A 13,239-nucleotide genomic window follows, 5' to 3' on the forward strand; every position below is an offset into this window, starting at 1 on the left:
CCTTGTTGGTGTTGTGCTCTTGCCACTTCTTCGCGTTAAAGTTGTAGACTACACGAAAATGCTTTTGCTCCATGAAGCAGCCTTATTCTTTTGTGTCCAGCTTTACGTGGAGTTAAGCCACATCATATCGTAAGCAAGTTAGCTGTTAGCCTTAGTTTGTACAACATTCTAAATTGTTTTTGTGGTATATATGACTTCGTTCTTCGAGAAAGCGACACCATTTTGCATACGGCCGTTCTTTGTTGCAATATTTCCAAGTCGATTACGGTACAATTCTCCTTGTAGACTCACCTGCTTCGCTGCTGCCGCAGTCGTCAATAGGCACTTGAGTATGTTTTCTCGTGCAGTGCTCGGAAACTCTGTAAAGTTTGAAAATAAGATGACGTCAACAGCTTTATGACTAGATTACTATCTGACTACATTGTTTTGGGTAATACGGTACACAGTAATGCAGAACTTGGATAACTCTCGAGGCTTAGATACATATGTTGGCCTTCCTACACGTCGTAGGCACGGGATCAGAAGTCGACTGGAGCCCTCATTGAGGACGAGCAGGCAAACGATAAAGAAAAGAAAGCTTTTGCTTCATGAAAGCCCGGGCTCGACCACGGTGTAACCTATACATTCATATATATCTCGACCGTGGCCTCGGCTGACACTTCTCGCACCTGTACACGCCGCGGGTGGCTGGTCGCCATTGTCTACGACAGGCTTGACCAGAGCCACTATTTTTTATGCGTTGTTTTGACCAACCTATGCAATCAGCGGAACCCAGCAAAAAGATACAGAGGCCGATGAGGGGGCAAAACGGAAACCTAATGGTGGTTTACTTACATAATTTACATGATGAATATTTAGTTCCGAGTCAGTATTCTGGCTCATACTGAAGGGTCACTTTACCCCAGACCTCTAGACATGGTTATTGCTCCGAAATTGTCAGTCCAATCACATACACCCGCTTCAAAAGTGCCACCCACCCCTATCAAGGTCAACGTACCCAAAGGTGTCGTAGCCACACACTCTTTCTTGTGGCACAATGAGGGTTCTTTTTCGAAAACGCCTCTCCGTCCCGAAGTACCATTCGGCTAGTGGGAGCGCGTTGTCATCTGTACTGACACCATTGGCTCCAGAACAATCATGTGGCTACCGCAAGCCATCGTGGTCACCCGGTATCACCTTGTCGAGTCGAACGATGGGCACCTCACAGCTCGGCTCGAACAAGCAATGCGCGTGCTTGAATGACTCTCAGCCGGCAATCAACCCTTGAGCACATTGTTCCAAGAACAGCGAGCACCGCATCCTCTTCGGTGCGGGCGCCAAGTGCAGCAACGTGTAACAGGTGAGTCTTGTCACATGTAACATGTCAGTATTGCCAAAATATACGTAGCGTGAGCTAAGGTGGCCCCGCTAAACTCAGCGTTTCACGCGTGGCACTAATCACCGGCGTCAAGTGTTTCACGGGACACGTCTGCCACGCACGTCACACACACACAAAGTCGGTCTCGAAGGTCCGAATCGCACAAGTTTGACCATGTAGTCGGTCAGTCTGCCTCCTGGTGACGCCGCTTTGCTATATGTTCCTCCCTTTGTTCCGGTGTCTCCACAGCACGTTCAGCAGTCTTCTGTTCATTTTTCCTGCGCTCAACCACTAATCGCCAGGTGACTATTTCGGGATCCGATGAGTTAAGCTTCTACCCTCTTCTGCGCCGCTGAGCAGCAATTTCGCTGTCGTTTTCGCAGCCGGTGTAGCTAACACTACGAAAGACACCTTTTTTGTAGGCACACACCCGTCGCATAATATTCCTGCATTGCGGCGCAGCTCATTTATGTTTTCTCTACTTTATGTCATTTTTATTTTTGTTGCGCTTTCTCGCATAACATTCTCAACCTTGCGGTGGAGCTGACTTACGTACCACTTCGCCGTGATATGGCTGTAAAGATTTTGTCGCTGTTTTCTACTACACATGCACGCCAGCATACGTTTCATGGGCTTGTACATTTGAAGGGCAAGCGTACCTAGAAACAGGTTCAATGGGGCTCCAGACTGCACAACATATTGACAAGCTGGTGAGATCTAATTGGCATGGCACATTGGTTTGACCATTATTTGCCAGGGAGAAATAAAAGATATCTATTTCACGCCTTATGATGTCTTAAGGTATGCCCCCCCCCCCCCCCCCTTGTTTTTATCACTGCGAAAAATCCCTCTTCACTCACACCAGCCCACAAGGCGTCCCCGAAACATTAATAGCGGAAAGCCCCTGCTCTATCATAAAGTGATTTTCATGTTCACTCCACCGTGTGTTGAAAACAAACGCCTGTGCTCTGAATATATTCGGTATTTTTTCTCGTTAAACCTACGCTTACGAAAAACCAGACTTGTGATATTTTCTTGCTGTTGAAAGATATTAGTATAATAAGTAAACTAATGAAACTTTATTGATAATAATTTAGCTAAATATAGCTTTGTCGCGGAATCACCACACATCAGCTGCTTAAAGAAAACAAATCTACTCGTCATGAATATCTAATCCGAAAATCTCACTGGGAGACAATGCATAGCTTCAGCACCCGGTAAATTTATGAATGCAGCATACGCGCATCACTAGAAGCTACAGAGGCAAACTCAATGAAGAAGCAACGTATGAGGTGTATTCAGCGGCGTAAGCTAGTACAATTGGTTTTTAAAGGGGTTTCAACGCTCGCAATAACTTAAAAAAGGCCGTACATAAAGTATTATAAAACAAACTGTAGTGACGTTTTCCGAGCTGTTCCTGTGAACTTCCATTTTGAAAGTTATTTTACTGTGGGAATGAGCACTACGCAGCAGCTTTCCTTTATCCAGAAACGTAAAAAAATGATCTGTTTTTTTTTGTCTGCCTATTGACGAAACCCATTCGCAAATACAATGTTCAGAACCCATACTTACGTTCCACATATCGTAGTCCATTTTTCCAGACTATAGGCTTCTCCTGAGCGCACGCATCTTTGATTGACTTTGGCGGTGACTTCGCTTGACCTGCTACGAAAACTTGCGAAATAAATAGCGTGATCGAGAGGGCTACTGTCGCAGGCACCATCGACGTCTTGAGTGGCAACATTTACGGTTCTTACGGCGTGCGTGCGACTCCTGTCAGTGCGGAGCCAGATTAAAAGGGACTTCACGTCAGTCAGTTGTTCTTTCGATAATACAAGTCCCGTTGCTAACGCTGCCGCTCTCTGAAAACAGTGCCAGCAGCGTCGCGAAGGGAAGCGACGTTCAAACAGTGACTGGACATGGTCTGGTGATGCGAACACGAGGGAATGGCGTGCGCGTATACACTTCGGTAGCAATCGAAATAAAGGTTCTTTTGCGTGAACCCTGCAGCAGCTGCGTCATCTTTCCTCGCGACTTCGGAGACGCTTTATTGCGTGCCACTGGAACGAGGTTAGTGGAGCAGCTGAAGATTACCAAAAGCTATACAACGTACTTCACGTCTTCCACACGTGTCACTCAACAAACGCTAAAAAAATGAACTGAGGCTCAGGAACTTCATTTTAATAATATGCCTGGAGCATAGGTCAGCAAAATTTGTTGACTTCACACACACAGACTCACTCATGAAAAATATTTTGTGCTTAATGCTGACTTGGACTCGCACTCACCAAAATATTGCCCGCCCGGACTCACTCACACTCAAACTCATGGCCCACACTGAGTCTGTCCGAGTTAGTCGAGTCATGAGTGTGTTAGCTTTAGTATTACATTGTTCAATCATTGCATCAATTCTTTTTAACACCAATGTCTGACGTAATTAGTTTTCTTCTCGGCACATTTTGATATAGCGCCGTAAAATACGAGGCATGAGTGGTTGCAAACGAGTACAAACTTTTTACTGCGAAAGCTGTTATGAGATCACAACAAGGGTAATTTCTAGCGTCGTAGTTGTCCATGGCCGCCACTGTTGTCTGTTACCATTGTCGAGCAAAATAAAAAACTGCGTAAATAAACAACAACGAGGAAGCAATAGGACCTGAGCCTCAGTCTTCTTTGTGTCAGTTCAGTATTCCACCACTGAGCCACGCCTGTTTTTAAAACTTAGTTGCAAACGGACCCTATAGGCAGGCTTCATGTCGGGGAATCGCGTTATAAGTTGAGCAATAATGTGTTTTCTAACAACAAAACAACTAGCAGACGTGACACAACGCGAATTTCGTAACAAGTGGGTGATAGAATGCGCCAACTCATTACAAAAACCTCAGGCGTAATTCTTCATCGTCATCAGCCACAACATTGAAAAAATGCCCAAGTTCTTTGCAAATGTGTAGCGAGTACCACGCTTCAAAGAATGACGAAGAATGGCATAGCGTATGAGCACTTGTTTAGTTTGAGGTGCAAATGCAGGAGTTGGAGTTGCATGTTCTGTGTTGCACTTGTGTTTTTTATTCGTTTACCTGATTTCGCACCTATTTATCACGGGGAATTACTTGCAGTTATCTTAGCATTAAGGAAATTGTCTCTATCCACAACAGATGTTTGCCTGTGTGTACTCCATTAACTTACAGAGTGCATGCCTGTGTGTACTTCATTAACGGCACCTAATCTGTCAAACGCTTTTATTGTTTTATGCCCTTTCCCCAAGACATTTACACCTCTGTCACTAAGTATGGGTACCAGGACATAAAGGCTTAACCCTCAACAAATATGCAGATGCGCTTGCAGTGGCTTCACATAATGGCCTCACAATTTCTATATTGTCGGCGTAGAATTTATCGCAATCGCGCGATTTGAAAAAATTCTCACATCAGATAATTTTGAAAAGTTTCGCTTGTCAACAGCTGAGTTTTGTAATCTTAAGTACGCTTAGAAAATTGATGCCACTCCTATAGAAGGGCAGATATATCATTTACAAGACTACGATGCCATGTCCCTCCACTGTAATTTTACCTATACACAGGTCTGGTCTGGCACAGTCTTCCCTATGCCTCCTCTGCAACGAGAATGAATTCCTGCATAATTCTGGGTAACATGTAGGTTACTTAAGAATCAAAAGAAAAGACTGTTAGAAGAACCCCTCAGGCTTTAGGTTTATCCCTTCCGGTGGTTCTTGCCTTTGGAGCAACTGAAAGGGGCTTTAGCCACTGGAACTGTTGCAAAAGCTGCATGCGATGTTCTAAGGGAAGCAGAAAGAACAGAATATTAAACTCACGAATTCACTTCATTTCCAACCACATTAGATTCTTGGTTTTTTTTTTTTCCTTTCGTTCATTTATTCTATTTTTATTCCAGGTTTTACCCATCTGTTTTTTGTTAAAACACCCCTATCTAAACGTATTCGGCTGGTAAAACAATTTCATTTCAAAGATAAGGCACTGTCTGTTTCATGGCCGGCCCCCGTGGTGGGTTGCGCCAAGGCACTGAGAAACAAATAAAGACCAATCAACTTGTTGGACCATTAAATGTTAAACTAAGTGAAGTCCCTTCTATTGGTATAATGAAAAACAGAACCTTGAAATCGTTTTTGACCACATATATTCGACTTATGCAAAACATGTGTCTTACCACATATTAAACCTAAACGGACTTCTATAGGGGCATTCAGAAGAGATAAATCTAACAAATAGCATAGCTACAGATGTCCCACAGTCTGAAGAAACATCCGGCATTGGTATATTATCCGACACATTCAATCGATCATTCTCGTTCAGACTACCCGGTTTGTCGCAACCCCATTCTCTCCCTATCATATCATGTGTATGGGGCTGACCTCGTGCCCCCCTCCCTGTAATGTAAATGTATGGAGCGGGTTTGCGCCCCTCGTTCGCCCCCCTCTCCCCCTTCGCGCACACCTGTGGTTGTAGCTCTATTAGTTAACATACACGTTGACAAAGCATATGGGTAATCTTTACAAAAAGTTGGCAGATCCCACATACAGTAGGAATCGATGATATGCGAAGCACCAATGAGAAATGTTGAAATGTCACTTTAAAATCAGTACGACGTTACGAGGTGGAGGTAAGTGATGTTGTGCATGACTTCCGTGCCATGATTATCATGTTTGGATGTGTCGTTTACCTTCGTCATCTATTCATATCCCGTGATACCATATTAAGTATATGTGAAGGTAGCGAAACGACCGCGAGCACGCTATGAACGTCGTATGTTGTCATGTTCTTAACATGGCACGCGTGTCAGGATTATCATGTTTGCACCAGTCATATACTTTCGTCATCCATTGACATCACGTAACACTAAATTTGGTATATGTGGAGCTTGCGAAACAGCCGCGAGCGCATCATGAAGGGCCCAATATACTCCAATGTAACGTTGAGGCGCGCGCACAATGTGCACAGCGATGCTACGTTAACAAAACACGAGCACTCTATAGTCTTACGCCAGGCGCGACAGGCGCGACCACCGTCCGTCGGCGCAACCGACGGCAACCGCCGCGAAGTGCAACATGCTGCAATTCGCACCGATACGTTACCCAGACAACACTGCGTCTCCCTCTTTTCGTGACGGAGGGACGCCGGACGCCCTGAAACGCGCCTGCGTCATTGCAGACAGCGCCTGTGAGTATATGGCAGGACCGGTGCCTGGCGTGGCAACGCCGGCGTGACTCGACGAAATGAACGCCGCTGAGCACGCGCACCACGTGACGTCGAAATTTATTGGCGCCTTGACTGTGGCATGTAGTCATGTTCTCACATAACACGCGTCTTATGTTTATCATATTTGCACCAGTATCATACCTTCGTCATCCATGCACGTCCCGTAATACCAAATTTGGTATAAGTGAAGCTAGCCAAACGGCCGCGAGCACATCATGAGTGTTGCATGTAGTCTTGTTGTTACATGACACGCATGTCATGATTATCATGTTTTATGTGCCATTTACCCATGTCGTCCGTTCGCTTCGCGTAATACCGAGTTTGATACAAGTGACGCTATCTATCGAAACGGTTGCTAGCGCATCACAAGCTTGCCATGTAATCATGTTGTTACATGACACGCATGTCAAGATTTTCATTTTAGAGTATGTCGCTTGTGTTCGCCATGGAATCATTTCATACCATACCAGTTTTGCAACATGCCATTTGAACGAAACCACCGCAAGACCGGCAGGACCATGAAATGTAAATCATGACACTGATGACATACATGCCATGATTTTCATGTTATGACTAGTCAAATATATTCTTCATGAAGTCATGTTATAACATAGCAAGTTTGATATCGATACCATTATCGAAACGGCCAGGAGAGCTATAAGTCATAGGCGGCTAGATAGATAGATAGATAGATAGATAGATAGATAGATAGATAGATAGATAGATAGATAGATAGATAGATAGATAGATAGATAGATAGATAGATAGATAGATAGATAGATAGATAGATAGATAGATAGATAGATAGATAGATAGATAGATAGATAGATAGATAGATAGATAGATAGATAGATAGATAGATAGATAGATAGATAGATACGCTCAAAGTCACCGAAGTTCGCTAAGAAATGCTTCGTGTTTAAAATGTTGTAGGCAAAGGAAGTATAGAGTGACGGCGGCTGGCGAGTTGAGAGGCTGAGAGGATTGCGGCTGATGTGTCCAGCGAGGCCAAAGGCCAGAGTGTTCTGTCAGACTGGCCGAGCCGCGAGGCTCCGCTTTACCCTTGTGCGGGCAGCTGCACAAGAGGAGCGCAGAACTACAACAGCATCAACATGTCCATAATAAACACTGGTACTCTTTATTCACTCTTTTCAAGCGTGATCATTTAAGGGCAGAAACAGTGCCTTTGTATTACGGTAACCTATACGCCCGTGGTCATTCTTACACCACAGCAGAGCACTTCTGGAAACCAAGAGGCAGGGTTTCTAGCTTGAGCCGCGAACGCGTGAACGCTTTCCTCTTCCCACTGGCGTGTCTCGGCACCGAAGGATTCATTTGCACGGCATTCGCTTATCGACGTCGCCGCCTTTCTGCAGTGCCTATTCCGTTCGCCTATTAGTAAGCGGCAGTGAACTAGAAGCAGGACGTGATACGAGTTCGGGCTCTGTCACTTCGCCAGTCGATGCGACGAAAAAGATGAAGCATGTGAAATATGGTTCTGCGGGCAGGGCGTAGCCATAGTAAGGGCGATGTAGAAGCAGAAAAGCTTACCAGAAGTGCGTGCATTGTAGACGCCTGCGTGAAAACACGGCAAGCAAGCGTCAATCGTGCGGCGACCGCGTTTATTTTCAATTTTCATGTATAGAGTATTTTATTGTGAACGTGCTTGTTCCACCGAAGTGCCCCAGGCAAATAAATGCAGGAACAACTGCTGCCTGCACTGGGTACAGCTGGTTGACCAAGGGAGAACTATACCATATTTGCGCTTATTGACTACTTCGACTTTTTCAATGTTTGCGGCTTTGAACGCCTCGCTCCTCCTTCGGTATTGTACAAGTGCCGCGGCAATTTCGGAATAATAACTCTTTGGTTACTAAAGGTAATCTACACTAAATGATCATGTGTATTTCTATGCAAAGAATACCATTGGAAGTTTGAATAAACTTTTCATTCAAATTCGGAAAAGCGCATGTGCACCACACTTTCTCTTTTAAAGGAACAAGTGTGTCGTACAAGCCCCGCGCATCTGTACGGCAAAATAGAAAGCGCGATAACATAGTTTTAGTGGTCTTCGAGCACACAGAAAATAGAGCGGGACACAGATCTTTTCTGACATCATGGCTTCACGATTTTCGCTTTCTCGTCAGTATGCAATTGATGGCGTCCTCTTTCGTATTGCTACAGTCATGTCTTCGGCAGTGACGGCTCCGAACACGGTTGCCATTTTCAGTGGGACCTGCATAAAAGCACAAAGAAAGTTAGGAAGCTTACGAAAAAACAAGAAAGTGTTACGTTGTTTGCGAAAGCATTGAAACGCTTAACAAAAAATGTTCGCTGCCGCACCTTGTCTTTATGTCAACTGACAGCGTTTTGCACAACAGAGTAACTTCTCGAAAGTGGAACCTAATTCTAGACTAGTAACACCAGAGTATGTTGATGAATTGAAGTCAACCTTGTATAAGGATCCATATTATATGCTTCGAAACCTCTGTCAAGCTGCGAATCATTGTAGCTAGTAGTATGATTTAATTCTATGTTATTCGCTGGTGGGTGCACAGTATTGCCTTTTGGATTGTGTGGAGTTCTTTTCTTTTTGGGTCTTTGATCTTTGTTTCAAAAGTTTCTGATTTTTTTTTTTTGTAAGATCAGTAGCCAAGTAACACTCTGCTAGAGCATGGAACGCGTTTATTGCCCTTTACCTGCTATGCTCTCAGATGAAAATAGAAGTTTTTGAGATAAATAAACGAACAAATAAATAAATAGGAAATAAAGAAATGAATAAATAAATAAATAAATAAATAAATAAATAAATAAATAAATAAATAAATAAATAAATAAATAAATAAATAGTCTCAATTTTACTGCAACGGTGAATCAATGAATGCGATAGCAACAAATTCTAATATCGTACGAAATGAGGCTGGTATCTAACTCATTTAGATCCGATCTCACAAAACTCTACAAGACTGTGAGGCAAGAGAATATGACCCCTCCAGGGACGTTTCACTGTCTCTTTGCGCTGAGAGCGCAGAACGTTGAAGGGTATAACAGCCGCCCGCAAATGGCTGCTGAGATAACGTGATAGCGCGCGCGCCGGTGGTGGCGGCCACGCCGATAAAGTCAAAGGTCTCAGTTGTTGTGCGAGCCGCCCCCTCGCGTCTTTTAATGACTGTTTTTAAAGACTATAGTCTTTCTTGGGGTACTTCTACGGAAGAATTCTTGTCTGTCTGCTTGTTCGCGGAAACAATACCCGCAATGGCTAAAATGCAACCATGCACCCACAGCGCCCACCAATATTGCTCTGGTTTCTGTCTTCATAGTTGTGCGATTGTCGAATAAATCGATCTGAAACATAATATCTGAGGCACAATATCAATACGCCAATACTATGGGGTATTTTCCTTCATACCAGAGAAAGCATGCATAAGTAATTCTAACGACCGTAACGGTTATCATGCTGCGCTTGCAATGCAACTCTATGCATGCAAAGGAAGTGTTTCCTACGCCTTGCGAAGACGACACGGTGGTGGCACCTACCCGTCGCCTTGTATTCTAAAAATTAGGGCTTTCGAGATGAGCACTCACGCCGTGCGCTTGCCATATCGGAGGCCATCTCTCAGTTTTTCAAGGTTTCTGCCAGATGGCGCTCATGTATCACACCGTAGAGTGCCTCGATGGACTCGTTCGCCTCCGCTGCGCGCATGCCTCCAGAATCCCATTCACCGTTTTTCTCGCGCAGAACATCAAATAAACGTTTTGTTCATTCTCTCCAGAAAAAAAAAATACAACGACATTTGCAGTAGAACATGGAGATATGGGGCCATTTTGTTTTCACTCCCCCCAAAGAACATTGGCAATTCGTATAGCGCACCGCGGCGATCACGTTTTCCGAATAATACAGCGCTGCGTGCGGCGCAGACCTTCCATTTCGAAAAACCATTCCCGGACTCCTTCTCGACGCCTGACCGATCCTCCTTTCACGCGCAGTGATGGAAATTCGCCGATCGGCGACTTGACGTTGCACGCAGCTTGTCGATTGGCCTAAACCAGTCCCGACGACGGGCCACGCCTTCCCTTCCCTGCGAGGGAAAAGGGTGGCAAGGCCACGCGAAAGTTTAAAACCAGCTGAAACCAATGTTCTAAGCTCGGTAACTTTCTTAACCCTTTCAGCCCTGGATTTTTTATCTTGGTCGGATACACTTTTTGTGCGCGTTTTTCTTGCAGTTATGACCTCAGAAGACCAAAAACGAAAAATTGAGCCACTGGTACAAGCATTTTTGGATTAATTAATGTGGCAAGAAATTAAATAATTAAGGCACAGTGATTGGAAAATAAAAAAATGGCTTCTTCTTTCCTGCCAATCAATGGTGCACGCAAAATGGAAACCAACGTCTTACTTTTCAGCCTAATACTCACTGAAACAGCCTCGGTACGTCGTCCCGAAAATGACGCTTACCCGCCTTAACTTACACGCCTCGGCTTCACGGAAGACCTCGGTCGCGCTTCTTCTTCATTGTGGCTGCTACCTCCACGAACGTACCGCAATATTGGTGTCAATCGCAGTTGGGATTATTGAAGAACTGTACCCCCAAAAATGAGTAGTATTGGTTACGTTTCCGAGATATTACGGGAAATGTTGTGCGGTGGTATCGATTCACATCGCCAGGGCCGAAAAGGTTAATATAGCACGTATTTGAAAAATTATTGCGGCAGTATGTTCACAAAGCAAAAGTGCACATATAGCTTTTGATAACAATTTTTGGACCTCACGGTTCTTTACTGGCCCTTCAAAGACGGCCGCGGCGTTTCCTGTCTGCTTGAGCATTCAACGACTGTTCAAACAGGCAGACGATCTGATCGCATGCGTCCTGCGAGCAAATGAGATGGGCCGGCTCGTTTGATGTCTTCTTCGTTCGGGCTCGTCGCCCCCGTTGGCACGCCATTACCCGCAGGTAGAACGTACGATGTTCTGAAGAATTTTATCAATTTTACCTTTATGCGGAGTGTCACGGTGATGGGCAAAACTAGTCAAAATTGTTCATATATTCGCTATCGCAGAATTAAACAAACAATAAAATACATGTTCAGGGCCTAGATAGAGACAATGGAGACCCCTGTACGCATTCTTCCTCTGATCGTAAACACATGCATGACTGGCATACGAGTCACTAATTCTTCTGAATTATATAGGCTTTAAAGTCTTCGCGGCATTCGTACCGAATCTCGGCCCGATTGAAATAATTTAACCCAACGTACGGTGCCGCATTACGTATTTCTCCCCGTCAAAGCATAAACCAAAACACTTCGTACAAGTGTCGAAGTAGCTCTCATAGTTTGCACATTGCGATTATGATGGTGGTCGAGATAGCTGAGAGTAACTGTTTCATATCAGCAGACCTGATCGCTTAGCCATTCGAATGTGTACAGTGCTAAAAACTTTACGCGAAACATTGTGTAAAGGCCCCCTTATGTGGCGGCTCGGTGACACTCATGGCATAGGTGTTCCCCTATAGCAGAGACCACGTTTAGTCGCAGCACCCTCCCTTTGTATTATGTCAATCTGAGGGGCTGACTTTTGCAATCCCCACTCCCTAGTATCTACCACCACGTTTTTGTTGGCTGGAAAAAAAGTGGCCTATTCCCTGCCACCCCCCTGCCCCGTATTAACACTCCTTGCTCATTTGGTCACCAAGCTTCATATACTCAATCGTACACAACCAAAACGACAACACGAACAACAAACAGTCGCGGTTCATTATTGGGGCATTGCACATAATAAGCAAGTTACTCGCACTGTCGATATTTTCACCTGTGTTTTCTCCGCCCGAACAAACCGCACTTTGTGAACGGAGTGCAGCAAGGCGACCTTGATCGCGTGGAGCCCGAGTCGCATCCCGATGCAGTTTCTGGGTCCAGCTCCGAAAGGAAGGTACGTGTAAGGCATGATGGAGGCTACGTTTTCTTCGCTGAACCTGTCAAAACAAAAAGTCAGTATAAATTAGTAATCAAATGGCCAAAATGATCTGCAGCCTGAATACGCCCAGTTCAGGGCAAATACCTCCTCCGAGTTTTGTCAATCATTCAAGTGTTGTGCTTGCAATGTGACCCCGTTATATCTGCCTACTTCTTAATCTCATCTGCCCACCTAGCTTCCTATATCCAGCTTCTCCTCCAGAGTGGCGACCTGGAGGTTTCCGTTAAACGATTTTAGGCCGACGCTGTGAGACATTGAAAGAAAAAAATTGTACACGTAACCTTATGGCACAAGAAGAAAACAAGGTCTGGAGACCAATGCGTGCTAAAGCAACGACAGAAGAACTGGGAATGGCGAAGGCAAGTAGTGGGAAGGCAAAATAACCGTTGGTAAATAAGAGTGGCAGAATGGATTCCAAGAGATGGTAAGTGTTCGAGGGTCATATTATCATGGTGCTGAAACAATTACCACACCAAGAAATCGAAATGCATGACGAAATACCAGCAATGTCCTATTTCGTTTCTTTTTCTTATTTTTCATCATGTGTTTTCGTGTTTTTTTGCGTGTCTATAACAAATAATCATAAAAACAAACTCCCATTCAAACCACGCTTTGCAACAGTTCGAAGTGGGTGAGCTCGTGGGTATGCGTGGTCAACTCTGCTGCGTTTGCGT

General features: G+C 44.6%; 1 protein-coding gene across 1 annotated transcript in view; it reads right to left on the reverse strand.

Moving 5' to 3' along the window:
* Positions 1–7,706: 7,706 nt before the first annotated feature.
* LOC119173732 (cytochrome P450 3A24) overlaps positions 7,707–13,239 on the reverse strand; it is a 59,396-nt gene continuing 53,863 nt past the window's right edge. The window contains exons 13-14 of the mRNA XM_075895898.1: positions 12,401–12,563; positions 7,707–8,827 (exon numbers count right to left, since the gene is read on the reverse strand). Coding sequence (XP_075752013.1) covers positions 8,735–8,827; positions 12,401–12,563 — 256 coding nt within the window. The 3' untranslated portion in view covers positions 7,707–8,734. The remainder of the gene's footprint in view (positions 8,828–12,400; positions 12,564–13,239) is intronic.

Source organism: Rhipicephalus microplus, chromosome 5 (assembly GCF_043290135.1).
Source record: "Rhipicephalus microplus isolate Deutch F79 chromosome 5, USDA_Rmic, whole genome shotgun sequence".
Lineage (NCBI taxonomy): Eukaryota > Metazoa > Arthropoda > Arachnida > Ixodida > Ixodidae > Rhipicephalus > Rhipicephalus microplus.